This window comes from Poecile atricapillus, chromosome 4 (genome assembly GCF_030490865.1).
Source record: "Poecile atricapillus isolate bPoeAtr1 chromosome 4, bPoeAtr1.hap1, whole genome shotgun sequence".
Taxonomy (NCBI): Eukaryota; Metazoa; Chordata; class Aves; order Passeriformes; family Paridae; genus Poecile; species Poecile atricapillus.
In genome coordinates this window covers 50843185-50870784 of record NC_081252.1, presented here as the reverse complement: position 1 = coordinate 50870784, position 27600 = coordinate 50843185, and the positions used below count along the sequence as shown (strand labels likewise).

Here is a 27600-nt window from a genome sequence, read left to right as displayed (position 1 = left end):
AAAGACATGAACTACCTGAAGCAAGAAGGTACTAATAGCAAGTAACTTCTGTATTTCATGAAAGGCAGTGAGAGCTAGAGCTAGCATCACAAGAAAGGAAGAACATGCATTTTTCCATCATCAATTACACTAAAACAATTGCCGGGATAGCAGAAGCTGCAAACAACCTTATTTTCCAAAGCATTTATAGGAGTATGAACTTTAGAATTAAGTTAAAGCTTTATAAAACTAATGTACATTCTGTTGTTGTACTCTTTATTTCACATCCCACCAAACTAAGTAAAAAAGGCATCTGTGGAACAGGGCAATTCTGAACTGCAAGCTAAAGTTTGGGACCACTGCTAGGTGGATTTTAGATCCCAGACTAAGTCTGGGGAACATGTCCAGAAAAATCGCAACAGTTACATTAATCAAAGCCAAAGATGAGCTACAGGAAAAAAAATTCTTTGAAGAGAAGCTGAAATACAGAACATAGTTCATGATAAGAGATTATCAGCACTCTTGAAAATACAGAGAAGGAAGTCTTGGAGCAAATAAAACCAAAGTAACAGAGAAGGACATGAAAGGACAAAATTAAGAGGTAAATGGATAATTAAATAATATCCCAAAGTGTTCCCCCACCAGGAACAGAGCTTTCAGACATCCAGATGAGAAAATTGTGACAGGAACATTCATGTACAGAAAAAAAAAATCCATCACATAGGCATCTGCAAGGGCAAAAAGCAGAAGACATAAATATGTACAGAGCACAGCCTTCCTGTTAGGGTTGACACAATCTTGTCTGAAAAGCCAAGAAACAGACACTGTCGGAAAAGCAGGAGGAATCTTGTACATTTTTGCATTTACTCAAAATAGAAGTTTTCTAGTGAAGACAAGGATTCAAATTTGAAGTTTCTGACACTGGATGATCATGAAATTCTCACTTTTCCACTTCACACGTTTTCTAACCCTCCAGTGGAAACTGGAGTAAAGAAAGAGCTGTCACTCTCAGCACAATTAATGACAACTAAGGAAAAAATATAGAATTGTACGTAATGCAAGGATTTCTGAAAGCACACAAGCAGCACACAACCACAGCACTGGCAGGGATAAGGACAAAGTGTTTCGGCCCATCCCTCACATCCATTTGTGGATAACACTGCTGCAAGAGAAATCCTGAAACACTTCTAAACTGCTTCTGATGAAAATCTGTTTACTTCTCCAACCAGCTCCTGCCCTGTTCCACAAAGTTTATTGCTCAAATGTAGTATTGAACAGCAATCTTCTTTACTGATGCTACTGGTTCATAATCTATGTATCTTGCAGTAAGGACATTATTCTCTTCTTCACAGCAAACCTTTAGATGTGCCCAGATACAACAGAGAGATTAACTGGCTTGCCTTCCATTTTACACTACTTAACATATATTGCACAAACACACCAGTGCATTATTAGCTCATCTCATTTATTAAGTATAAAATCCCTTAGCCTCCAAATTGCACAGATTCTAAACTTGCACTTAGATAAGAATAGCAAGCACAATTCTCAGCATTTTTCTAATCAAACAGCATCATTTTTGAGATATAAATTGATGACCAGTTTTCCACTGTGTGAGAGGACATACCCTTCCACATTCAACCTCATCTGCATGCTTAAGCATTCAAGCCATTAGTGCCTTGGAGACAAATCTCTGTTCCTTTAATAAAACCCTCCAAGCTGACAGCAATACATTAATAAATGTCCTTCAAGTACAGTTCACTAATGACCTTCAAATCTATCATTTAACATATTCACTTAGACCAAGCTTCTCTACTTTGCTTGTCCTATATTCACAAATTCCACATACCCATCAACTCAAGTATTTCTTTATTAATATGGCATACCTCTTTTGGACACTGATTTCTGCATGAAATAAGAAGCTCCTTTTCTTTTAAATCAGCACGTGTTAGTTTTCTGTAAAAGGAAAGATGTATTTGTGTTTGAAAAAAAAAATCCAACTTAAAAACAACAAAAGTCAATGCAATTAGGGGTGTATGTACAGTGTGTTCACTGTAAAGAAAAGTGGACTCATTTGTCCACATTCTGTGTGACTAATAGAAACTGCCCTGTTTTACAGACAAACTGACACAAATTTAGAGGACTTGAGGTACTTTAAAGAAAATGAAGAAAAATATACTTGCATATGATGAATATTTTCAGAACAGTTCCCAAGTTCCGACTCATGAAGTCTAGCTTAATGTCTATCCACATACACAAATTATTAAAAAGGTGTACAAATTGAAAAACTAAGCAGTTTTTCAAGTCAAACATCTAGAAATTGAAGGACATTAACTGTGAAGACAAAAACCTACTACATGCATTCTAATACTTGTATAAAATTCTTGTTTACATACTCTAAAAGAAGCGCATATAGAACAAATGTTATGTGGATTACTATGTATTTGCATAATTCAAAGGATTATCTGTATTATAAAAACAGTTTCTGTTCAGGAGACTCCAAGCATTTATAGCAATTTTAACAGTAATACCAAATAAAATATTTGCAAAATTTACATAGAAGAAACATTATCTTAGAAATTATAATCAAGAGAAATTTTATAAATTCCCATAAGAGTAGCTCCTATCCCCAGACATTTCAAATTATTATTTCCAGTTAACAGCACTCAAATGAAAAGCTGGGTTGTGTTCTGATACTTACAAGCATTCAATATACAGTACTGATAGTTTGCAGTGACACTTTATTTTAAGCATCTGGAGACACGATGGGCAATCCCCAGGATGACAGGGCAAAACACATCGGTGAGGACAGCCAGCTGGCCGGGGCTTGGTGCACTCCTCTTCACACTGTGAACATTCTGGACCCGCCTAACAAAATAACAACAAAGTACTAAAGAAAGTGCCAAGTATTTGTTTTGTGAGGTGTAATTAATGACCTGTTACATAGAAGAAAGAGTTGGGGTGTTTTTGCGATGAGAATCAAGCTATTCAGTAAGATATTTCACAAGCAAGATTAATTATTAAAACATGTTTTTTAAGAGAAAACCAGAAATGCCAGTGTTTGTTAGTCAAAGAGAATTCTGTTTTCCCTCCTTGGCATAAAAGAACCTTATCCCACTCACCATGTTCTTATAATGCTTGAGTCATTACATACTATTCTCTAATACAGGGGTGGAGGGGTTTGTTTGCTTGATTTTAAGAAACAAACTTTAAATCATTCAATTTCCATACACATGTGATATTCTATATAATCTTCCAAAAAAGGATTATTAACTTGGGTTTATCCTAGGAGTTGCCTAAGGTCTTGCTTCTGCTCCACAGGCTAAACACAAATCTACCAGAGCTACTATGCTCATTCCAGGTAATAGGATCACTGGCACAAGGTGATGAATATCACAGCACAGCAAATAAAGCTTCATTTCTACTCATATTCTTAACAACACTTCCAGAACCCAGTCTGTGATCAAACACACACAGACAGATTGACATGGTTTATCAACTTAACCTACACAGCATAATATTTAAGGCCCACTATCACATTCAACGTTCCATTTCCAAGAAGTCAGCCAAAGTAAAGCAAATTTATCCAAGAATGAAGCTACACAAAGCTTCCCCAAAAGGACTATTCCAACACCAATGTTCTACTTTATGCTAATTAACAGCATAAGAATTTTAAGGCTTTGATAGTTTTTCCCCAGTCCCCTTTCCTTCTCCTTCTATAGGTGAACAATATTTGCTGAAGTTTAAGAAGAAACCTTTGTACAATGACTGGTTACAAATCTTTACTCACAAAAATTCAAATCTAAGAAAAAACAATAGCAACTGAAACCATTTAGAAAACTGTCATATAACAGTAGGTAAAAGCGAACAGATGGCCTTCCTGTAACATTTTTCTAACACCACATGCAGAATAAACTGAAATTCCAGACAGAAAAATCACTACTCAGACATATAAGCCAGAAATTTAATCAGCCCTGACTACGTTTAGTCTACCAAAACAAGAGAACAAAAGCTCTAAAGGTCAACACCAACTTAAGTTTGTAAGAATTGAAGACAATTGAGAAATTAGATTTACCCATGCTTTGCAGGTACATAGGCTGCCATTTTTCTGAGAATGTATTGCCTCATTCAAAATGGAGCTAGGAATAATACTGACTCATTCACATTTTAATTGGCTTAACTGAAGCAGCAGGCAGGCAGCCTCTTATAGTCAGAACTGGGGATGCTTAACTGTCACTATTTACTGATGTTACTCTATTGCTGCAAGTTACTGTTCCACCAGTTCCACTAACAGCCCATACTCCTCAGAAAAAAATTTCCACAATCATAAATAGATTAATGTGTTAGCTATGATATACAGTTATTAGATGACAACAACACCACTTCCAGGACATGAATCCACAGGGGTGTTATGCTATTTAAGTTAAATATAACAGCTGTGGGGAAACAGTATAAGAAGACATTCAGAAACTGTGAAAACAGGCTTCAGAAGAGAAAAAGCAGAGAACTTAGAGCTAGCTGCAGCTGCAAAACCTGAAAGTAAAGGAGATAAAATAATACAATATCCAAGGACATGAAACAATAGTGGAGTTTTTAGGCTTGGCTAAGACAGACCTTAAGGCTGCAGAAAAATACGCTTCCCAAGATAGCAGAAAGTTTTCAGCTTAATGACAGAGTATTATGTATTGTTAATAGAAAGCAAACAAGCAAGCACTGTCTGAAGCAGGTGTATGTGCGCTTAAAGAACAATTGTCTGTAAACTTTAGCAATATGCTATTGGCCAAAAACTTTTAAAATGTTCTGTAACAAAGAGATCTTGGGCTGCTCATGGCAGACATGAGCTTGTGCCATCTCCTGTATTTGTAGCTGAAACTGATGCTTGAATAAAGTTCATGATGCATCACCCGGCAGTCCCAGCCCATTTGTGAAAAATTAATGCCAACAACAGCTAGTTAAAATATAACATTTCTGCTTTGTACCCAGCTTCTCTGCTTCTCTGTTTTCTAAGTGCCCAGACTGCCCATGCTGCAACTTTTACTAAAGTAATGCTTAAAAAAAACTTGAGAAGCTGTTTTCCTCTAAATCACGATTCTCCCAAACCACAAAACATATATGTGGCTCTGACTGCTTGTAACTTGAACACTCTTAGGCTTTATACTTTTGTTTCATGTTATTTTCAGTAGTTAAAACCTACAACTTCTTAATTGCATAAATGACAGTTTCTCGTAGACACTGATAAACATGAATATATCATCCCAGTACTTTGCAAAGTCTTCAGCAATCCTGCAACATTTCCAGTGCTCTCCTAAAGATCTCCCAGCCTCCTCAGCCTATTTAAGCTCTCCTCAGTAAATAGTTCCCCCAGTAGACTCCAAGTGCAGTTGTATATAGGTATCATTAGTAGCTCCCTTGATCTTTACATTTACAGAAAGTAACTTCAGAAGAGACTTCTCAAGAGTGTTAAATAAGGTCCTGATGAAACCAAAGTCATGTCAACACAAACAAAAAGCTACAGAATGTGCAAAAAACATAATATTGTCTCAGATTTATAGTCTAAGGAAATATCATAGATTAGCTAACTATCACAGCATCAATGGAATCAGCACACAAGCAAGTCTCCCAGCGGGATCTGGAATAAATATGTACCTTCCAGCTGCAAATTCTTTATTTTCCAAGTACAACTGAAGACAATGCATATCCATATAAAATAAAACAAAAATAAAATAAAATAAATAAAATAAAAGCAAAAAGGAAATTAACCTACCTTCTTTCCATCTGCACTACTGCTCAATTTAGTAACATGATGACATTCTTTCACACAGGTATGATTCTGACACTCAAGAAGTCGCCCACAAAATCTCTTACATGAGTAGGGATTTGCAGAGTGACATGGTAACGGACTAACCTAAAAGTTAAAAACAAATAAATAAATATAGATATACAGGTGTGTTATATATAAAAACATTGCACATACATAGTGTGTGAGATATATATATTTACACACACAGACAGTATTATTACAGAGAAGCTTTGGTTCTCCAGTATCTTTGCAAAATTAAAAACAACAGTGAAATTGTATTTGATTTTTTTTTAAGTATCATTTGGGTTCCTGTCCACATAACAATGTATCCACACAAATTTGTTTTACAGTGATTATAATAGGAAAAAAAAAGCACACTTCATTAAACCAACTAACTTTTACAGGATAATTTCCCTTTCTTTTTGAAAGACAATTATACCCCCATATCTTCTAGTGTCATTTCCTCCATCTTTCTGAATTACTCTCACTTCATCAATTCAAGGTTCCTAGTGTGCTTTAGTTTTTTTGCAGAATACAGTAACAGTTTACTTTCACAGGGCTAATTGTGTTATGGTCACCATAAACCCAAAATATTTTACAATTTGAAGAACAGAAAACAACCTGCAAACCAGAAATTCTGAAAAGTAAACACTGACTACATCAAATATAAGAGAGGTACTCCTCTCCCAGGAGAGGTAAGGAGAAGCAGAAATGGCTCCATAACAGGAGTAAGATTTTACTGTCTTATGTCACATCTATACTTTCCAATTTGAGGTCAACACTCCAGTTAACAGAACTCTGTAGTACTCTTCAGAGCATTTACTTAGAAGCCATTACTCTTCATTGGTACTGAAACCAGTGCAAACTCCTAACTAGGTTACTTGCCTGAACTTGAATAGTACAAGTCCCTCTATACAAAAGGATTAGAGGAAACTTGCTGTTACCATTTTCTAACCATTATATAATACCAAAAAAATTTGTTTTCTGTGATGCTGTCAGAAAAATTGATTCTTTTTCTTAATTTCATGATCACTTCACAGAGAAAAACAAACTATTTGTGATGTTATTACACAAGAGGCTAATGTGACATAACTCACTTGGACTAGATTAAGGGTGTGATTTTATGTTGCAACTGCAGTTGACTGAACAGCTTTGCATGGTACCCATTCCTTTTCTCTCTTTGAGCTCTACAGCCGTCACTGCAATGTCCTACCTCTTTGAACAAGTCCTACTGCACATCTCTCTCTACAGAAAGATAATTCAAATAATCAAAATGGAAGAAAAGGAACCAACAGAAAAAAAAGTTTCTTGTCTTTTGCCAGTGGCTTGGCCATACAAACAGGTGAACACAGGAACTGAAAAGAGAGAGATGTCCCCACAGGGCAGATTGAGAGACAGCCTCCCTTCAGCACTGTCCATGTCATCCTCCCTCAATCACACCAAGTACAATTTAAGTCCACTGGGCTTCACCCAAAAAATACTACTCCACGTCACATCACTGCAAAATCCAGTTCATTCACAAGACTTGTGAACTCCTCTTATCATCTTGGCTCACTAAGACTGAAGAGAAGCCTGCACAGCAGGCTGAACATCAAGCACGGCATACACAGGAGAAAACCGTGAGGCCATCACATCCAACCACTTTCACACCCCTGTGTCAGAGCTGAAGCTAATGCTGACTAAAGCACTAGTACAACTACATCAAGCAGTACAAACTCCTGGTTCCTACTGCCCCTAACAAACATCCTACTCTGTCTCTGATGGATGTCTCTGGTGACCAAAGGAGGAAAAGCCAGCAAGCAGCAAGCCTAATAAAAACAGGGTCTGAAGCAGAGAACAGTACCAAACCCAGAATCCACACACCAATTACCAAAGCTTTTAATGTTCCTAATATCCCACCCCATCATCCTACTCCATCTCCCTCTTCAGAGCACAACAACCTTTCAGTAGTAGTCAAAGGATGCTAAAAGAATGAAAGAAAAAATGTATTAAACATTACATCTGCCCACTTCTCTGCCTTTCCTTGCTCACCCATTGCCACTCAGCTTTTTATGACTATGGTTCTGCTGTGGCTCAGGCAGTGACAACACTTCAAGGCAGTAATAGCAATTAGCTCTAGGGCTGCAATGTTCCATAGTGCTGGTGAGACTTTTCTTTACCCGGAGCTAGTCTTCCAACAGATAAGGATACAACCACTAGCTCCAGTTCGAGCCAAGCACTTAGGCAGAAGTGGAGCATCCCTTTCAGTAGCATAGCTCACGTACACAGCTGAGGGGCACTGTTAAACAAAGGCAAGGGTGGTGAAGCACACAAGCCAGCCAGGCAACAATGGCAGCTTTCAGAGGGCTGACTGGAGGGAACATTCCAGCCCTCTGTCTGCATCCAGCACAGCTTCAGCTTGAGCTCAGTAAGATACAACAGTCTTCTGGAATCAACTGACACTGTAGCCAAACACTGAAAAAATTCAATTAATTTAAATCTACATTATTTTTTTCCTCCATTTCTCTGTTGTGGATCTAAGTAATAAATCCAGAAGACAAAGTAAAGTTTTACTTCCTACAGTTGGAATGAGTTTCTGAAATGGCTAAATGGGGGCTGGAACTCCTGCTACAAAGACAAACATCAAAGTAGCCACAAACTCCAGGAGGTTGATGAGTTGAAGAATGAAGAAAGCAGATGAGAACCATAAGTATTTTATGAAAGCTGAATGGGAAAAAATAAAAAAAAAGAAGGCAACAGTTTCAGACTCCGTGTCTTCCACAGGACAAGGAAAGGAAGGAAAGGAAAGGAAAAAAAAGTCACGACAACTTTCAGAAGCTTTCCATGAAATCTCTCAAATGCATAAAAGCAATTAACAGATAAAGAATATGAAAGTAAAAATCAATGAGGCAAGGAAATTTTGGAAACCCTTATAAGGTGTTTAGCCATAAAAATGAATCTCATCAAGTTTCACATAAAATTGTACTTAAAGGCAGAGTAATGGCCTTCCTCGTATGAATGAACCAGAATTAAAACCCACTCAGAACACTAAAACATACCATTAAATTCCTTCCAAAATAAAAAACAAAAACTAACCAGCAAGAAAATTAAAAAAAGAAAAAAAAAAAAAAAAAAAACAAACCCAAAAAGCAACAAGAAGAGAGTTCAGTGATATGCCCATGACAGAAAACCTAATACAGGATATTTAGAAGGAAGCAAAACCAAGCATTTTCCTTCCTCTAAAAAATTTAATAAAAAGAAGCAACTAGAAGAAAATTATATACAGTAGATAAATTGATATCACAGTCAGTAAAGATTTCCTTCTTCGTCTTCATTTACTTTGTATCAGCTTTAATTAATGTTTCCCATAAAAAGAGATTTAGAAGTTAATTTTAGAAGATTTTAAAAGAGCATATGTGTACTATTACTATGAAATTCCAATGTATGTAACAGTTAAAAAAAGCTGGAACATCAAACTTTCTTTTTTGGGATGGCACCAACTGTTGATACGTGGTTTTCCTGACACACAAACTGAAACAAAATTGAGAGCTACTTTTAAGAGCTTACAAATGGAAGAATGATGAGTTATTTATTTTTCTAAATATATGTAAAATTATTTAAGAAAAGTCTGTAGACTTCAGCTGAAATAAATGTTCTTTTAGCTTAAACATCATGAAGAATCATACTCCCACTAAGCACAGATTTTGTATAATTACATTATTTGAAAAGTAATTTTAAGTCTGTTCTTAAGTGATAAATTGCTTATTCTAAATGCCAGAACATGTAAGAGCTCAAACTAAATCCCTTAAAAATACTTCCTAAATTAAATACCAAAGGGAAATAAAACAAAGAAACAGCAAACCCACACACAACACCCCCTACAAACAACCAGCTTCAATATCTACACAAATTAAAATTACTATCCAATATTAAAAACTTAGACTGTAGACTTGCTTGTTATACAGTCCTAAGGTGGTTTTTTTTTATTCTCTATTCTACACATTGCCAGCAGGCATCCTGATAAAATACAAGACTTTATAGCTTGTTTCATTCCTTGTTTCTTTCTTTTTTATATATCTTCCATTATAGGAGGTACAACAGTCCAGCATAAGTAGTAGCACAGTACAGCAATAAGCACCTACTCACAGCAAAATTTTGCTGAAGAAACTTGCTATTACTTTTGTCACTTGTGAACAGTTCGCATTTCCCAGTGAAAATCCCCTCAGGGGCTGGAGACTTCTACTGGAGGAAAGCATTCATAAATACCTATATTTTCTCTTATTAACAAAAATAAATTAATTTGAGCTGAGATTGTGTTAAGAACCAATGTGGCTGTAAAACTATGAACAGACATTACATGTTTGGTTTTTTTCTTTCCAGAGATCTCAGAACAACACAAAAACGTACAATGAGCAGAAAATTCACTGCAAATAAAATACACTTCCCACAGGCCTTAATGAATCACTCTTTTCCATATCTTCTACCAAAATCTCCAAGAATAGGAGACAATTTCACTCAAGGAACTGCTGCACTTCAGCAGGAAGGTAGCACCACCCACTGCTGGCTGAGAGAAGTAACAGTTCATCTAGAGTACCATGTAGCATCAAAAAATCTAAATAAAATCAGCTGTAGACACACAGGAATTTCTCCGTATTTTATATGCAAATCCATAAATAAAACATGACCCAACATGACCCAACATGACCCACTGAATGATTTTGCCAAGACTAGTATGCGACAGAAAATGAAATATTTTTTTAATTATTCTGAAACAAGTAGTAATATATATGTAGTAAGTGTTACTATTTTCTCTAGTAAGAGTAGTGATATTGTCCTTCTGCTATGGGGACAGACATACTTCACAGCCATGTACATCTGAACTTTTACATTGTCTAGATCATGTTATAGACTGGGTCTATTGACCACAGCTTGCATTACGTTTATACATAAATTCATGGAAGTGCAGGTGAGATATGGTATGTCCTATCAAAAACCATGTCACTGACTCAATACAAAACTGGCTAATACACATGTAAGTTTTACTGTGGAAAAACAAGGCAAAGCCCATATGTTTCAGCAACGAACAGACAAGCACTGTTGTTCTTCTCATCCACTTTCAGGACACGCTTTTCTTCAGCGACTGTCAAGCTGCAAAACAGCTCTATGGAAAAGCTGCATTCCCAGCCTGGATGGGTTCATGAATGTGCTGCCCAACCACACTGCACCTACAGGAATGCTGGTGACAATACATGAAGATGTCACCACAACATAATCAAGCCACCTTTACAACACATACCAAGAGATTATTAATAAAGGTCAGAGAAAAAAATAAAAAATAGGTATCTTCAATATTTTTGTATTTAGTGTTTTCTAAAATTTTTTACTTGCTTAAAATGATCCTAGTGATTTTTTATAATATTGTTAGGCTTTGATTGTGAATTTATACCAGACATACCAGCAGACAAAGCCATAACAGTAAAAGGGTTTTTTAGATTAGTTTAGCAATCATTTTTTGAAATCAAGAAAAAATACTTGCCATAAATTTCATAACTTTTAGAAATTGTGAATAATGATGACAGCTATTTAATCATCAATTAGATTCTCTTCTCATGTAAACCAAAATAGACAATGACTTAATCTAAAATTAGAGAAGGCTACATACCAGAAAGACAAGTTAGTAACTAACACTAAAGAAGTTTCCACTATACTGTTTGATTTCATCCATGTTTACTTAGATCCAAGTCACATGATAATTTTCCTGTATGTCATTATGTTCCTTATCCTTTGAAAATATACACAGCAGTTCACAGAACTCAAGAGTGTGTGACAGAGAGAGAATACTAACTATAGAATGAGGCAGGGAAAAAGCATGAATATTTAACAAGAAGACCACTGAAAAACATTTAAACACAATTTAAACACCTGCAAGAAAACACAAGAGCTACATAAATAATGAAGTTTAAATTTCTGACCATGAATTCTACAAAGACAAATAGTTGTAAATTCTTCAGAAAGGAACTAAAATACCCTCTGATATGTAAGCTGTTGTTAAAGTACTTCACTGATTTTAAAATATATTTTAAAATTCCATTATTTCTTTTTAATACCTTTTGTTTTGCAGACTGACAAAATAAGATATTTTCCATATTTCACAGGGCAGTTCCCATGACTCACCTCATGCTGTCCAAGACACTCCCTGTTAAAAAAAAATCAAAAACAATCAGAGATTTAGAAAATGCATACTTGTTTACAGGACTTAAAACAGTAACAGTTTAAAACATACAAAAATTAGTGCAATCTATATCTTAAAAGTGTAAACTAAGAAAATCACCCATCTATGCAGCTCAATGCCTCCTTTTCAACAGTTGTTTGGATTGCTGTGTTTTATAACAAAAATCTAAATTTTTTTTTCATTTGCAAATTAATTGTAGTTGTATATGATATCATTTACTTTTCAGACAGTGACCTGCTTTTGTTCCAGATAGCATCTTCTTTGTCTCTACTAATACATCATATTTTTCAGTTATTTCAAAGATCTAATCTGAAGAAGAGTTATTTAAAACAAAAAAATATCCCTGATAGTTATTTTGTGTCTGAGAATTTATCTCCCCATATAAAAACTCTTTTTTAATTTGGCTTATTTTTTATTTTAATACTTACACTGGTATAGGAACCTCACAGGGAGGGCACGGTAATGCAGTCTGTATGAAGGCTGGCTCAGATGGCTGTTCCCAAGGCCCTGCAGACTGATGCTGAGAGCAAAAGACACTAGTTGAATACAAAACACAAATGGAACTATCTGCTTGACCATAAATAAATGTAACATCTAAAGCATTTCCAATTCCAAGAAATTCACTTTCTAGCAACTAGCTTTTTAATAATGAAAATCTCCACATCCCATACAGACAAAAAAAATTACAGTTTTATCCTTAGCCTGATTAGGGATACGAAAATTAAGTCCTGTGGCTCCTAGTGGTAAAAATTAAGCACCAAACCAAATGAAAAAGATCTGTAAAACAATTCTAACCAGATAATAAAGGTAAAAATATTTCAATTAGTAAGCTAGTTCAATTACCAATACATAGAGCATAGCACGTGTCATGTTAAAAACTGCCAATTTCTGACTTCCAACTTGTGCAAAATTTGATGGTTTTGTAAATATCAGACTTAAAACTTATTTTTTGCTCTTATGTTAAAAGCAATTGTTTAAACCTGAAATTAAATGTTTTTAATACAACTCCAACAAGAATCTTTTTGAGCAATTTAGCTTGCAACAAAGGAGCTAGAACCACTTAGCATCCTGCTGAACAGTACAGGTACCTCTGTGCCACATTACGTGCTTACTCTGAACTCCAAAAGCCTCAAAACAGATGATTCAGGTCAAACTGATGCTCTTGCTTTGAACACAAAGAATACACTATTTTTTGCTGTTTACTTACCAAGCCAGTTTGCTTCACAAGTGCTTCATCATGGCAAGAAACAGGGCACAAATGACCACACGTTAAGGTTTTCTGGCAGGGTTGTCGACAAGGAGGGCATCGCCCAAAGTGACAATAGTGCTTCTCCTGGGTAGAATGGTGACAGGTAGGTGGCCGACTGAAGTAAAATCCAAGAATGAATCAATATGACAGCAAGAAATATGAAGTTACAGTCATTGGGCAAGTATGTTCAACATATAAAGAATTCAAATGAACAAGTTATTAGTGTTTTTTTAAAATTAGTTTACTTCTCACCTTCAGCAGGTAGTTAACATCACAATAAAATTTGAGAGGAATTCTAAATAAAATGAAAAATCAAGTTGGGTTTACATATTCAAACAGCATTTTCAGTCCTAATTCTACCCTGCACTAATGTAATCTTGCTACACCCCAGCAGAAAATTTTCTTTTTCCTTTTGCTAGTGAAGTTTTCTAGATAAACTGCCTCACTGCGGTACATCTAAACATTCCAGAGATGACTTGAAGAAATGAGCTGGACTACAACTGGAAGAGCTTGGTATGACAGAACCTCCCCCAGGAAGCAGACAAGCTGCTCATGACACCTTGCTGTCGAGAGAGGTATCTGATAGGTGCTAATCTCCACCTGCACTGTCAAGGCTACAGAAGACTAAGAAGTAGTAACTGCAACTACATAAAGAACAATTTCTGCCTTTCAAGGTATATGTTACCACTTTCTTTAAGAACACTTTAAACTCCACTTAAGAACAGAAAATGGACACTTTATATACTGACCTGCAGAGCTGCTTACATTTGGGAGGTTTGATGGTACGCTCTCTGCCACATGGCACTTTAATGACAGTTTTTCCACAATTGCATTTCACATCCACAGTCTCCGGACATGGATTACAACTACCTAAAAATAAATATATTAACAATATGACAAGCAAGTCAGAAATAACCTGCCTCTATTTTCATCCACTTCTTTTTTAAAAAGAAGCCTAGTCATTTGGATCACATAATGCTTAGATGTTTTCTATGCATATTTCAGTCTTACACAACTATGAAGAAATGTCATCTTTCACCTAAGTTCAAAAAGGGACACTGAAAAACTGGTACAATAAAGTTTGGCAGATTTTGTATGATATTAATGTTCAGCCTATGTATAATGAATGCTTCCTTGAAAACATCCTCCATTTCTATAAAGTTAGTAATGTTACTAATCTGATGCATTTTAAAAACTGTATCTGTAAAATATCTACGTTTTAATTTATAACTCTCCCACATCATTTCTTCACCAAATGCCAACTGCTAAGTTTTATTATTGAGTAATTGAACAGCAAGAATATGCATCTTCTTAAAAAAGCAAAGACATGGGATTTTAGCTTACTAATCATGTTGCATTTTGAAGCTTTGAAGAAATCAACCAAAGTTATTTACAGCAAAAAATTGTAAGCAATTCTGACTTGTTAGCAGGATCTGAAAAGCAGCATTCAAAGAGGCAGATGCCTCACTGGCAAAAGGCTGCTGAAGAGAAAAGGTTGGAAGCACTACATTTTTTATATTACAAAGTAAATTAAATAACAATATAATGTTCAGCATGCACAGAAACATAGAATCATTTGGGTTGGAAGAGATCTTAAAGATGATTTATATCCAACCCCCCTGCCATAGGCAAGGCCACCTTTCACTAGACCATACTGCTCAAAGCCCCATCCAACCCAGCCTCAAACAGTGCCAGGGATGGAACATCCAGAATTCTTCTGGGCAACCTGTTCCAATGCCTCATCATCCTCACAGTAAAAATTCTCTTCCTAATATCTAATCTAAACACAGTCTCTTTTCATTTAAGGCCATTCCTCCTTGTCCTGCCACTACCTTGTAGTGTCCTGCCACTACCCTTGTAAAAAATCCCCCTTCATCTTTCTTGCAGGCTGCTTTAGGTACTGGAAGGCTGCCAGTCTTCTCCAGGTTGAATAACTTCCTTTCCTCAGAGGAGAGGTGCTCCGTACCTCTCATTATCTCAGTGGCAGGACTTGCTCCAGCAGGTCCATGTCCTTCCTGTGCTGGGACCTCAGAGCTGATGCAGCCCTGCAGGTGGGGTCTCAGCAGAGCAGAGCAAAGGGTCAGAATCCCCCGCCTGCTCTGCTGCCCATGCTGCTCTGGATGCAGCCCAGGACACGTTTGGCTCTCTGGGCTGGGAGTGCCCATGGCTGGGTCATGTCCAGCCTCTCACATCACCCCCAAGTCCTTCTCAACAGGGCTGCTCTGGGTCTGTTCATCCCCCAGCCTGGGTTGATACCAGCAATTGCCCCAACCCTGGTGCACCTCATGCCTAGTTGTTAAACCTCATGAGATTCCCAAGGGCCCACTTCTCAAGCTTGTCCAGCTACTTTTGCAAAATACACTGAATGTCTAAAGCTATCCTACCCAGAGTGGCTAATATGTCTACAATTCACTTAAATATCCTATTAAGAAAGTAACTGACTACATCTCAAAAATACAAAAAGGCAGAGATGAGAGATTCAGAGAGCCTGAAGATAAAGTGAGAGCACATTATTCTCAAATCAAGTGCTATAATGTACTACAGTAGGAAGCAAAACATTTCTATTCCCCAGCAACACACTGTAAATTTCAGCAAGCATGATAAATATTTAAGAAACAGCAAAAAAACCCAAACCAGAATAGATTAAGTTACCCTTTTTCAGGGAGTTCTGCTAAAGGCCAACAGTTTATTATCAACAACCTCTAAAAATTTGAGGTTTGGTGTGTTTTAAAGGACCCCATGTGAGAAGTTATTTTCTAGGAGGCATCTATTTCCTTTAATATCAGCGGTCACTGCAATCTGACAGCTCATAGGAAAACTACCCTGGCCTGGTATTACATACTAAAGATAAAATAATTGACCATAACTTTCAGTAGCTATTAAAATATTAATATATAGACAGAAACACATGAATATAAATATTTTTAAATTAAAATAACTGCCTTTATTAGGAATACTTTCAAAAATTTGTGAAGATATTACAAACTGCACTAAGACTCTATTTTGTCAAAACACAGAGAATTTAGAAAAGAAAATAAATTTATCATCCAGTATCATTAGTGCCTTAATTATATGCAACTTTAGTTAGTAAATAGACAATTATGCTCTTTTGATAAGTCACTCCTCAAAATATTTGATATTTACATTCTCAAAGATCACTTTTGTTTTCTTACAGACATTGCTTTATTGTTTTCATGTTAATCATTAGAAATCTGTCACTTTTAGCCAGACTGTAAAATGCAAGCAGCATGAAATATAAAAAAATCACTCAACATAGAAGTTTATCTGGTAATACAGCTCTTTAGTTTTCAATCAGAATTTTCTTCTAGGATTTAGTTATCAAACAAACTAATGTAGAAAAGCAATGTTACCAGTTTGCTTCTGACAGTACACAAAAAATTATGTATTTCCAAGATTTTATAGAGCTACAGGGGATGGAGAAGAAAGGAAAGGGAAAGAGAAAAAGGGGCATAGTATACAGAGAAAAATCAAACTGCTAGCTTGTGGTGACAGATTTAATAGCAAGTTAACAGGCAGAACTACCACATTTACCTGTCCTCTCCTCCTAGAAGTCATTGCCTCAGAAGGAAGACAGGCTGAACAAGTTGTGATTTATTTCCTGAGTCATTGCAATTTATACTTCCTTAGAGTAACTAAGGGAAATTACAGGGGCTACTTGGCTGCTGTTTCAGCAGGGCAGCAGCTTCTACAGGGAAAATTGCTGAGAGGGCAGACAATTTTTTGAGTCATTTCAATTTAACCCCCTACTAAGCAAATGTCAAATCAATCTGCCAAGTAATTTTGCCCATTTCCAGCATCTTTCTAACCAAAGTCACTGGAAACAAAAGCAAACTTTGTTGTTATCCTTCTTATAGTCAGTAATAAGTTCTCAACTACTTCTTTTACCAGTAGGATACCAATGTACATTCAAACTCCATCATATTTTTTTCAAGCCCATTTGTACCACATGTTGCATTCTAGGATTTTTTAAAACCATCCAGACTCAATAAGCAGCACTCGTTTTCTGTATGCATTTGGACTTCATTATGTATATTCAGTGAAAAGAATTATTAGGAAAAGGAAGTTAAGCGATGGCTTTTGCATTACACAGCTGGAAAGAAGACATGAGCATTTTCAGAGGAAAAGTATTAAGCAAAATCACCAGGTAAAAACTCAGGTTACCACTGAGTAAGTCCTTAAATTCTAACCAGCACTTTCAAACACACTGGCCCCACAAAAAGCCCACATGCAACAATGGAGAGAATTCTTTAAGCACCACACACAGTCACACAAACATGAAATTTGGCAAAAATAAACAATATTCCATCACTACAGGGATTCTTCACTTTTCTTACCTCGGTGGCAGCCTGAAGGACATTTGTGATTTCTGCAGCCGAGAGTCCGCCCGCAGACTTGATCACAAGGTGGACAGTTTCCAGAACAGCACTATTAAAAAAAGCTCATGAAGTCTAATAACTGGAAATATAAATTTCTGGTATACACTTTCCCTCTTCTACTCTCATTTTTCAATACTTATTTAAAAAAATGTCAGTGTACTTTGGTCAAATTTTCTCCAACTCCTTCCAGATAAATTTTGAATTACAAAATAACAAGAAAACACAGATTTGAATGCATCATTTCAACACATTAAAAAGGCAGAGGGCTTGAAAAAACTATAAGAACATTTAAAATTTCAAAATATTGTAACATTTTAATCCCAAATAATTTCAGAAGATAGGACATCTAACAGTTTACCTCATGATTCTGCAATTTCTTCCACTTTTACACTTTATTGTCCCCAGCACAAAAATGTTGCTAACCACTTTTTTTATACACCTTTTACCTCTGTAGTAAAGGCGGATCTTCAAGACCAGTTATCCATTCTCTAGTCTTAAGTAAATTAGCAATGTGAAAGAATCAGAACATTTCACAAAACCATCACATCAGTGGATGCTGTATCAGAAGGGAACATCATCTTGTCTATTAACTTGAAAGGTACCCTCCTTCCAACCAGAAACTTGGATTTTTCATCACGGAGGTGTCAAGATTGCATCTACTTGTTTTGTAATCTTTTCACATAAAATAAATTCACTACAAAAATAATATTCAAAAATACCTAAGAGTAAAACTGCTTTTTTTCATGCCTATTTGTGTTAAGTAGTCCAACTTTCACAGTGTACTAATTTACAAATAGCAGGCAACTTTCAGGTTCTCTTGAATGAATGAACTGGAAAGGTACTTCCGAGTATCAATCATTCCTTTTGACTTCAAATAAGAAAGGAAACAAAACTCCAATTCCCAGCTGTCAGGCCACTGCTGCTTGTACTGCTGTGTATTAGAAGAAGGTGGGATGGAATGCTGGGCTGTCAAAAATAGTGATGAAGTTATAAGTGATTCCCAGCTCTTCCTACAAAGTAGGGAGATAAATTGATTTAACTACTGCAGAATGCATCAGTGACTACTCAAGAATCTGAAAGTAAAACTGCCTTCAGGAACTGCAGAGTTGTGAAAATCTCCTCCCTGTTTATAAGGCCAGTGAGTTTTACTTCATGTCATCGTTTTCACAGAACTCTGGTGCACTGAAAACTAGTTTCAGTGTGATGGAAGAAAACTCCTCTTTCTACACAATAACTTGAGGTGGAGCAACAAATTGATGTGATTTTATCTAGATTTTTTTAAAGTCAGCTAAACAATGCATTTGAGAAAGATCATCTCTGGGCACTTACCTTTCTCCGGCACTGATGCTTCTGACAATCACGGATTTTAGTACACTTTGTTTCACACAGATATGGCTTATGGCACGGCATACGCTTGGTGTGCTTCCCACAGCGACACTGCTTTTCAACCTCCTGGGCAGCAAGACAGGGAAAAAAACATATGGTGTTTTTAACACAAGAAAAAGGAAAATAAAATGTTCTACTATTATCTGTAAAGGAAAGTTCAAGGAAAAGCAACATTACACTGCATAAACAATGCAAGTGTGTCATGCAAGATGATAAGTGTAACTGCAAAACAAATTCATACAAAAAAAGTACCTCTGCTGCACATTAAAGTATATTCACCCTTAGTGTATGCAGACAATTTAAGAAGTAAATGAGCAGGTTTATCTGACCTTCATCATGGCTGTCATGTGATGATTACTGTCACCTAGACTTTGTAGCCAAAGCTGGTTCAGTTTTGAGACCTGACAGAGCAATGGCTTTGTAGGCCAGACCACAGAAGCTCCAGAAATATCTAGAGCACAGTAAAACTTAATTTTCTTACAAAGAAGAAAATAATGTTATGTTGGACCACCTTCGATCTCACTAATGAAGGAATATCATAGAAAGACAATGCCAGAAGGAAGCTAGAAAAGATGGGGGAAAAAAATAAGTGTCTTTTAGGGCATAATAATTTTAAAAAACTAAACAAAACTAAGCCAAAGCAATTCACTCATCCACAGGTAGAGCCTCAACTCAACACAATGCTCAACTACATACACTGAGTTGTGTTGGGGTGGGAGGGAAATAATGAAAGAACATGTTGCTTTTAATAAACAAAGTCACTGAGTTCGTGATAGATATGATTTCATTTTCCTTAGGTGACTTGCACTGTTTGAGGCACATAGTTTAAGAGCCCAAACAAAATGTGAACCTGATAAATTAAGACTAACCTGCCTGCAGATTTCACAGGGACCCCGATGACAGCGCTGTGAACATTTATGGATGCCACATTCCAGAACTTTGTCACAACTATCACCACAGGTGGGCACATCTTCTGTACAAGGCAATGTAAACTCTAGATGAAGAGAGAGAAGTACAAGTAAATATTTAGGAAAAGAAGCTAAAATACTTAGGAAAAAAATGCAATGTGTAATAAGCTCAAATGACAGCTGTCTTTTGTTTTTTTAAAAGCTTCTTTAGAATTACTTAGTTATTCAGATCACAAATTAAACCCCAGTGCTAAATAAAGCTTTGAAAGCTATGCAAAAAATGTTAATATACTGTCATGGTATATTACTGTAAGAACTTTTACGGACCCTGCCCTGCAGAATTAGCCTAAACTACTGATGGTGAAAGACTGGAGTATTTTTTATTCAATTTATCATTACAAAACCAAAAAACGTAGCTTACTTGTTTTTCCACATGGACAGGACCTTTTCCCGGAACGAGGACAGTCTCCACAGGGACCAGCATGACAAACTTGTTCACATGTATGATTGCCACATGGCAAACATTTCCCACACACCTGAGAAATTCAGAGAAACCAAGTGAATACAGTGTAATAGAACTACATATCAAGCCAAAGGTAAAAAGCAGGAATGAGATGCTTCTGGATGGAATTTCACTTTTTCTGAATTCTGTTAATAAATGTTGTATTTGATGACTTCACTAAATAAAACTGATCATCCCTTCAGTGATCCTGCTGGAAGACCACAGTATAGTGAGGAGTTAGTGATGCAGAAAACCTGAGTAGTTGCAGGTCTGTGCTGTGCTGCAGGCCTGCATCATGCTGCCCATACACTCTGGCCACAGGATAAACTTATTGTAGCAGAAGAGATTGGAAGCAGTCCCTACTTGGTACCGGAGATTATGCTGTCTGCATGTCCTTGCCTTTATCTAAAAGTGCAGCTAGAAGTTCTTATCTGAACACCTTTTCTGTCTGACTGTAGAAATTATGATCAAGGATGCTTTGTTGTAGTAAGATCCTACAATACCTTCAACAACCAAAATGGGGTCTGCACTACATGCTGCACATCTATCACAGCTCATTCAATACTGCACAGCTCGCGGTTCCAGAGATCTAAAGGGACATACTAGTCTTTAGATTATATTCTCTTCTTTACAGTGTTATCTGAAATAAACTGCATTTTAATTGATACTTCACAGGGACCAAGTACCTTTCTTACTGGGATCAGAATGCCCAAGTACCACCTGATGTTGCCTCCTCCCCACCACTTAATTTTTTTAATAATTTTTATATTTTCCAGTCTGTCAATCCATAGCCTTGATCTTAAGCACAGGCTGCAAATATACTTCAAAGAATTAATCACAAAGCTTTCATTCTGCTAAAGTCCTAAAAATAAGCATGAAACTTCTGTATACTAAGCTGTGGTTTCATTCTTATTTTTGAAGGCAATAGCTGAAATTTAAACCTCAAGTACAAGAAAAAGAGCATACAAAGTTAAATTCATTGCTAGAATAACCCTAAAACACTTCCAAAAAAGTAACATTTTAACTCCTATAAAAAAAATTAACAGAGCCACCAATTAAATCTCCTCTCAAACAATGCTGCTTATATTTTTGATTGCACTTTCAAAAGTTAAAAAATATTTCTTTTTCTTACTGAACATTTTTCCAATCTTTAATACATCAAGCAATCTAATTTTATAAAGGTGAGAAATCAGTTTAAGAGGACACCTTCAACATACCTGATCACACTGCCACTGAGGACTTGCACAAAGCCTCTCTGCCGTTTGTCTCCCACAGATACACCGTTGTTCACTGACACGTGGACAAGGCTGACAATCTCCTGTATGTAATTGCAAAGTGACACTGAGAGTAGGAATTGCAGAAGAATGATACATCTTAACAACAGAATCAACTACTGCTCTGAAATTTAAAAAGGTTGCTCTACCTGCATGACAGGGATTCTCACAGGCATGCTGTCCACACAGCAATGTTCGTCCACACGGCAGGCGGCAAGACCACTCCTTGGCACTGCACCTTCGGGGCACTGGTTTGGCCTTCTTACAGTGACAGGTTGTTGTGACCATCTTTGGGCAAGGTGGACATGGTCCTAACAACAGGAAAATTTTTATCTTGCTAATGACCATTCAGCAAATGTAGCCTTGACTACATCTCTTTTACTCTGAGAATTTTATATATATTTAACAGATGTTAAGTTGAACTGCGTAACAGGTACCTAAATAGAGGTCATACCACCAAGAAACACAAAGGATTTACCTGGATGACAAAGCAGCAAACATTTATGACCACAGGAAGGCTTGAATTCCTTCTCACATATTTGACCACAGGAGTGAGGCACCAGCCATGGGTCCACTGTTGGATTCTCCACTTTTCCACAGTAACAGTAATACTTACTGGGAGTTTCAGAGCGTTTGTATTCAAACCTACATTTTGGACTACAACAAGGGAAAAAGGAGTAAAAACAAAAGCAACTTTTTAAAACAGTTAAAAAAAAAAAAGTAGTTTTTATCATTTTGGCTTCCCAAGACTGTTTCAATGCTACCAATTAACATTTTTACAACTATTATAGTAAATAACAAGAATATACAGTAACACAGAATAAAGGTCTTTCCATAGGTCAGATTTGACAGTACATTAATTATAACGTCTCAGGAACTGTCCTGTTAATGCAATTTCTTTTCTCTAAGAATACATATTGACAAAAAATCAGCATGGCAAAAATCAGAACAATTTTTATGTCAAGCTAAAAAGAATCTATGCAACAGTTACCCTACTTAAATAGAACCAATTAAAAAAATCAGGGGTTTACTAGTAGCAGAATATTAGCCATGTAAAACAAAGTTTAGCAATGCTATTAAAATCATGCATAAGAATTAGAATTTGATCTGAAAAATTTTAGATTCAAGATGTACACCTTCATTTTTCACCCTTGATGTTGATAGAAATGAAAAAAATTCATTATTGCTAAATGTACATAGGCACTAGAGGCCTGTAATTTATAAAGTGCCACAGGTCCAACAGGCCCCATGCAAGCCTTGGAAAAGGGAGGCAACAGAAGGAAGGAGAAATAAAGCAATTCATATTGCTGGCTACACTGGGAAAAGACAACAGACAAGAAGGTCCCCCTCAAAGAAGAATAGAATTTGAAAGACCTATGCACTCATTTTTATCAAATAAAACATCAATTTGCCCTGATATACTACATTACAGACCATGAACCATTTCTCAATGCTATCTAGTGATAGCATAGTTTTAGCATGTCCTTAAATGTAAAATAAAATACCATTTGCCTGGAATTTTTTCTCATCTTAAACATTATGTTTAAAAACAAAGTAAGTTCATAGTAGAAGAGGCATTATCAACTTGAGATGCTGCCAGCCAAAAACTGACACTTTATTTCCTAAACAAACCTGCTTAGGAAATTCTATTAATGCAGCCACATTATTACCTTCTTCTTTATAGCATCTCCAGGAAAACTGCAAGACCTGATTTAATGTTTGGATTATACTGAGACTAAAAAAATAAATAAATCCCTACATCTTGCTATTTGACAATATTTTTTAAACTTATTTCATGGCACCAACTTTAAAAATGAAAAATATGTAAAGACTTTCAGAAATAAATGTCAGAAGCTGAGATACATTACAGATAAGTTACCTTCTCAGAAGTTAAAACAAATTAGATGCAGCAAGGTTTTAATATCACGGTGAAATTTTTCTGAATCATGTTAACGAAAACTTAAAAATAATTTTAAAAATCAATAAAAAAGTCAGTCTTCTAAACTCTTTTCTTTTTGTTGTGCACATGATGTACAAATATCGCTTCTTCTAAAGGAACATCAGTTGGAATGTTTTCCCAACAGAAATCTTTGTAAATGTACTATGAGGAGCTCACCATGGCCAGGGATAATCTTTCTTCCCAAAATCATCATCCGTCAAAGGAGAGGATACAAGGAAGAGGCTGTCCTTGGCCCACTTTTGGATACATACCAGATGAAATATACAAAAGCATCCACAACAGCTCCAGACCTAAGGGGCAGACACCAAGTGTCAATTGCTTTAAATGAGGTTTCTGTTTCCAATGATGAACATCCACAATATCTAAAGGAATATAAGCTTGCTATTTTTCCCTTTAAAAATGTCTTTTCAAAGACAGATTATACCCCTGTTAGATCAATATAGACAGTTTTACTGTTATAGATTCATACCTATAATCCTTTTTTCAACTCCAGTGGAAAGTTTTTGCTAAGGCTGACAGAGCCCAAAATACTCAGATAATCAGAGAAATGTTGATTTAAACACACCGTTGGAGGTCATGTAGCACAAATTGATGCCCAAAGAAAGACTACTGCCAGCTTAGCTCTGTCCAGACACAGCTTTTCCTAGCGAAGTTGGAAAGTCCCAAGAGATGGGGACTCCACAACCATTCTGAGAAAGCTACTCCAACTGTTCTACTACCTTCCTAGTGTCCAATCTGCACCTGCCAAGGCCCAGTTTGTGCCACTCTCCCTTATTAAACCACCTAGAACCATAAAGATGACTTTGGCTTTACCCAAAACTGTAACAACTTGGTAAGAAAAGTACAGAACTAAATTTTAACTATTTTTTTTTAATAACTTAAGACAATGTTATGAAATACTACTGTGAAAATACAGAGACTTTCCCCATTACCTTATAGAGGACAGTGCCAATGACTAAGTTTCTAGAACTATGGTAACTAACTTCCCAAAACTAAAGCTAAGCAGGAGACATTACATCAACAGACTAGCCTGGAATGATACAGATTCAAGATAATTAGCAAACCACTGAGTTATAAAAGGCTTTCAAGTTACTGAAATACCTCCCTTCTATCAAGAGCCAAAGAACTTCAAATGTCAAGCTAAACATATTCATTAAGGTCTGAAAGAATATGGATTAAATATGTTAAGGATTCATACAAAATATAGTGTATTTCTTTCTTGAAAGAAGTTACTGACTACAGCTTCATTGGGTACTTGTAGTCTATGTATATCCTAAGACATTAAAATATTTTCTGCACTTTTCTTTTTAATGTTAAACATACAGTTACAAACATGTTTTGGATTGAAGTACCTTTAACAAAAAAAGGAAAAAATATTTGTCCTGAAAACTCTTCCATATAAAACGTACCTATATGAAACAGGACAAACTTTTCTGAAACACACTTCTTTTTTACCTGATCAGCACTGAGGGCAGCAAAGTTTATCTTAGCTTCCCTGCTTTAAATCTAACAGTAACATCTCTTTCTAGTATTTCATGTTTTGCTTTGCTACTCCATAGCTTATTGAATACACAATTGCATGCACTGGCATTCAAACACTTATCTTTGTCACCTGCTACTACCTAAAACTTAAAAAGAGCTATTTTATACTATGATAACAAACATATGACCAAAAGAGGCATATTCTGATTACCAGCTACACATATTACCACTTAAGTCTCCCACTGTTTCAAAATCCAAAGATACCAAGTTTGCATTTACTACTTTAACCATTTTAAAGCTATCAATCTCAAGAATTACCTCAATAACATAATACAAGTTATTCAGACAGTTACATTTGTTTTGCTCTAAAAGATTACTGTAAAGTACTTACAGCTTGGTTCCTTTTAACTGAAGCAATGCAGATGAGACATGTCATGGCTCCTGACTGAAAAGCCTCATTCATGTACTGCCTCGTACGTTCCAGTTCACTTGCATCGCCATCTTTAATGGATAAAGATTTTTAAAGGAATCAGTAACATCTGATCTGTTATTTTGTACATGTTGAGACCGCTACAAAAGCATTTATTCTCTGAATAAAATGTATTATTTAAAAAGCCATACTTAAGACAGTTTACAGTTATACCATTGCTTCTGCACAAAAAAACAACAAGTACAGCCAGCATGCACTGCTGAGAAAAAATATTTTTAATGTAAGACATCATGATACAGTGCCTTCCCTCCAATTACAGTAAAATTCTAATACACAGTGATACTGCATTGCTTATGCTTCCATACTAAAATAAAAGTCAATAAATGAAAAAAAATCAAAACATTACCAGTTTGACTGGTGTAAATGGTAAATGTTTTATCCAAAATCTTCCCTTGTTTCACTTCAGCATCTTCATCATCATCTTCAGATGAGGAGCTTAATTGGTCTTCAACTAGCTTTTTTGCTGCAGCCTGGTTAGCTTTCTTAATTTCATCAAATTTCTTCAGTGAAGATAATTCTATTAAAAGAAAATACTAATGATTATTAATACAATGATAGCTAATTGAAAACATCACATTCAGTTCTACATATTTTCAACTGTCCTTTCTTTCTTAAAGAGTTTGCTGATTTTATATTTCTATGAGTATTACATCACTACATTTTAAATACCACACAAGAAGAGATAAACTGCATTTACTTCTTTACTGTGTATTATAAAACTCACAGCAGGAATTATTTTCTGTCAATTACTGCTGACAAATCCAACCTAACATACCAGAATAGAAGCAGCTATAATGCTGCTTTATTTAAAGGATACTTAAGAAAATCCTACACATCCAACACAAACACAACTGTCACAGCATGAGGGAAAAAAAAAAACAAAAAACCACACACAACACGCAGTTTTGTTTATAACACATTTACAGTTGTTATAACTTGCAGATACCATATAGGTATTTCTCCAGCACCTGTTATTTCTTAAATTACGACTTTCACTGATCTCCCTCACATTCAACAAATCTCTATTGCAATACGTTCATGCTATTTCACAGGAGATCACTACCTTTCCTTTTTAGATTACTAGACCCCAATATATTTACCGGGATTTCGCCAAGTTTAGTTTTAAGGCTCCTCTTAAGAAACTATACTGCCACTAGAAAGAGCTGTGTCTTTGGCCCTTCTCTGGTGGATTTCCCGAGGATGAGCTTGCACTCACAGCTGCCGCGCGCACCGAAAGCCCGCACCTTTCCCTGACCGGAGCAAAGTGTTTCCCTGACCAGAGCACTTAACCCTGTCTCTACCGAGTAAGTCCCCTGGCTGTTTCCAAACAAAAAAACCACAGATGTTTCATCCACTACTTCACGCTTTACTCCTCTGTTCCGAGAAGAAGACGGTGTACCCTGGCGAGGGCTTAACTCCTCGCTCCTCGCCGCGGCCTGAGGCCTCCGCGTTTCCCCCCGGCAGGAACCCACAGGCAGGACACGGCACATGGCGAACACCGGCTCGACACCGCCAGGCAGCGCGGCAGACGGGCCGGGGCCCGCCAGCGTCCCTTCCCCGCGACGCCGGGGACAGCCCCGACCTCGCCACCTGCAAGGGCTCCGGGCCACCGCCGGCTCCCCAGCCCGGGGCCCGGCACAGCAGGTAGAGGGCAGAACGCGACACTCACCGCTGGTCCCCTCGCCGATGGTCCCCGCTGCCGCAGCACGGACACCGCCGCGGCCTCTCGCGGCCGGGGGCCGGGCGGCCGCCCCAGAGCGAGCGGCAAGCTCGTCCCCGGGCCTGGCGCGGCCCCGGCCCCGGCCGCCCTGACGCCACTGAGCCTCCATTTGACCCTCGCCAAAGAGCGAAGGACGGTGGTGGGACCAGACCCTCCGCCTCCCCCCCCCACGCCGGCACAGCCGCCCGGAGAGCACTGCGCCCGGCCCAGCCCGGCCGCTCCGCCCGGCTGCGGGGCCGCCGGTG

At 37.0% G+C, this 27600-nt stretch overlaps 1 protein-coding gene across 1 annotated transcript in view; it reads right to left on the bottom strand.

The window, feature by feature from the left end:
• The window catches only part of NFXL1 (nuclear transcription factor, X-box binding like 1), a 46165-nt gene extending 18565 nt beyond the window's left edge, over nt 1–27600 (bottom strand). Inside the window, exons 1-18 of the mRNA XM_058838288.1 lie at nt 27305–27600; nt 25982–26152; nt 25537–25646; nt 23820–23953; nt 22182–22360; nt 21853–22014; nt 21647–21747; nt 20349–20463; nt 19889–20013; nt 18963–19085; nt 17592–17682; nt 13986–14106; nt 13195–13351; nt 12416–12507; nt 11930–11951; nt 5741–5881; nt 2678–2844; nt 1863–1932 (exon numbers count right to left, since the gene is read on the bottom strand). Coding sequence (XP_058694271.1) covers nt 1863–1932; nt 2678–2844; nt 5741–5881; nt 11930–11951; nt 12416–12507; nt 13195–13351; nt 13986–14106; nt 17592–17682; nt 18963–19085; nt 19889–20013; nt 20349–20463; nt 21647–21747; nt 21853–22014; nt 22182–22360; nt 23820–23953; nt 25537–25646; nt 25982–26152; nt 27305–27464 — 2241 coding nt within the window. The 5' untranslated portion in view covers nt 27465–27600. The remainder of the gene's footprint in view (nt 1–1862; nt 1933–2677; nt 2845–5740; nt 5882–11929; nt 11952–12415; nt 12508–13194; nt 13352–13985; nt 14107–17591; nt 17683–18962; nt 19086–19888; nt 20014–20348; nt 20464–21646; nt 21748–21852; nt 22015–22181; nt 22361–23819; nt 23954–25536; nt 25647–25981; nt 26153–27304) is intronic.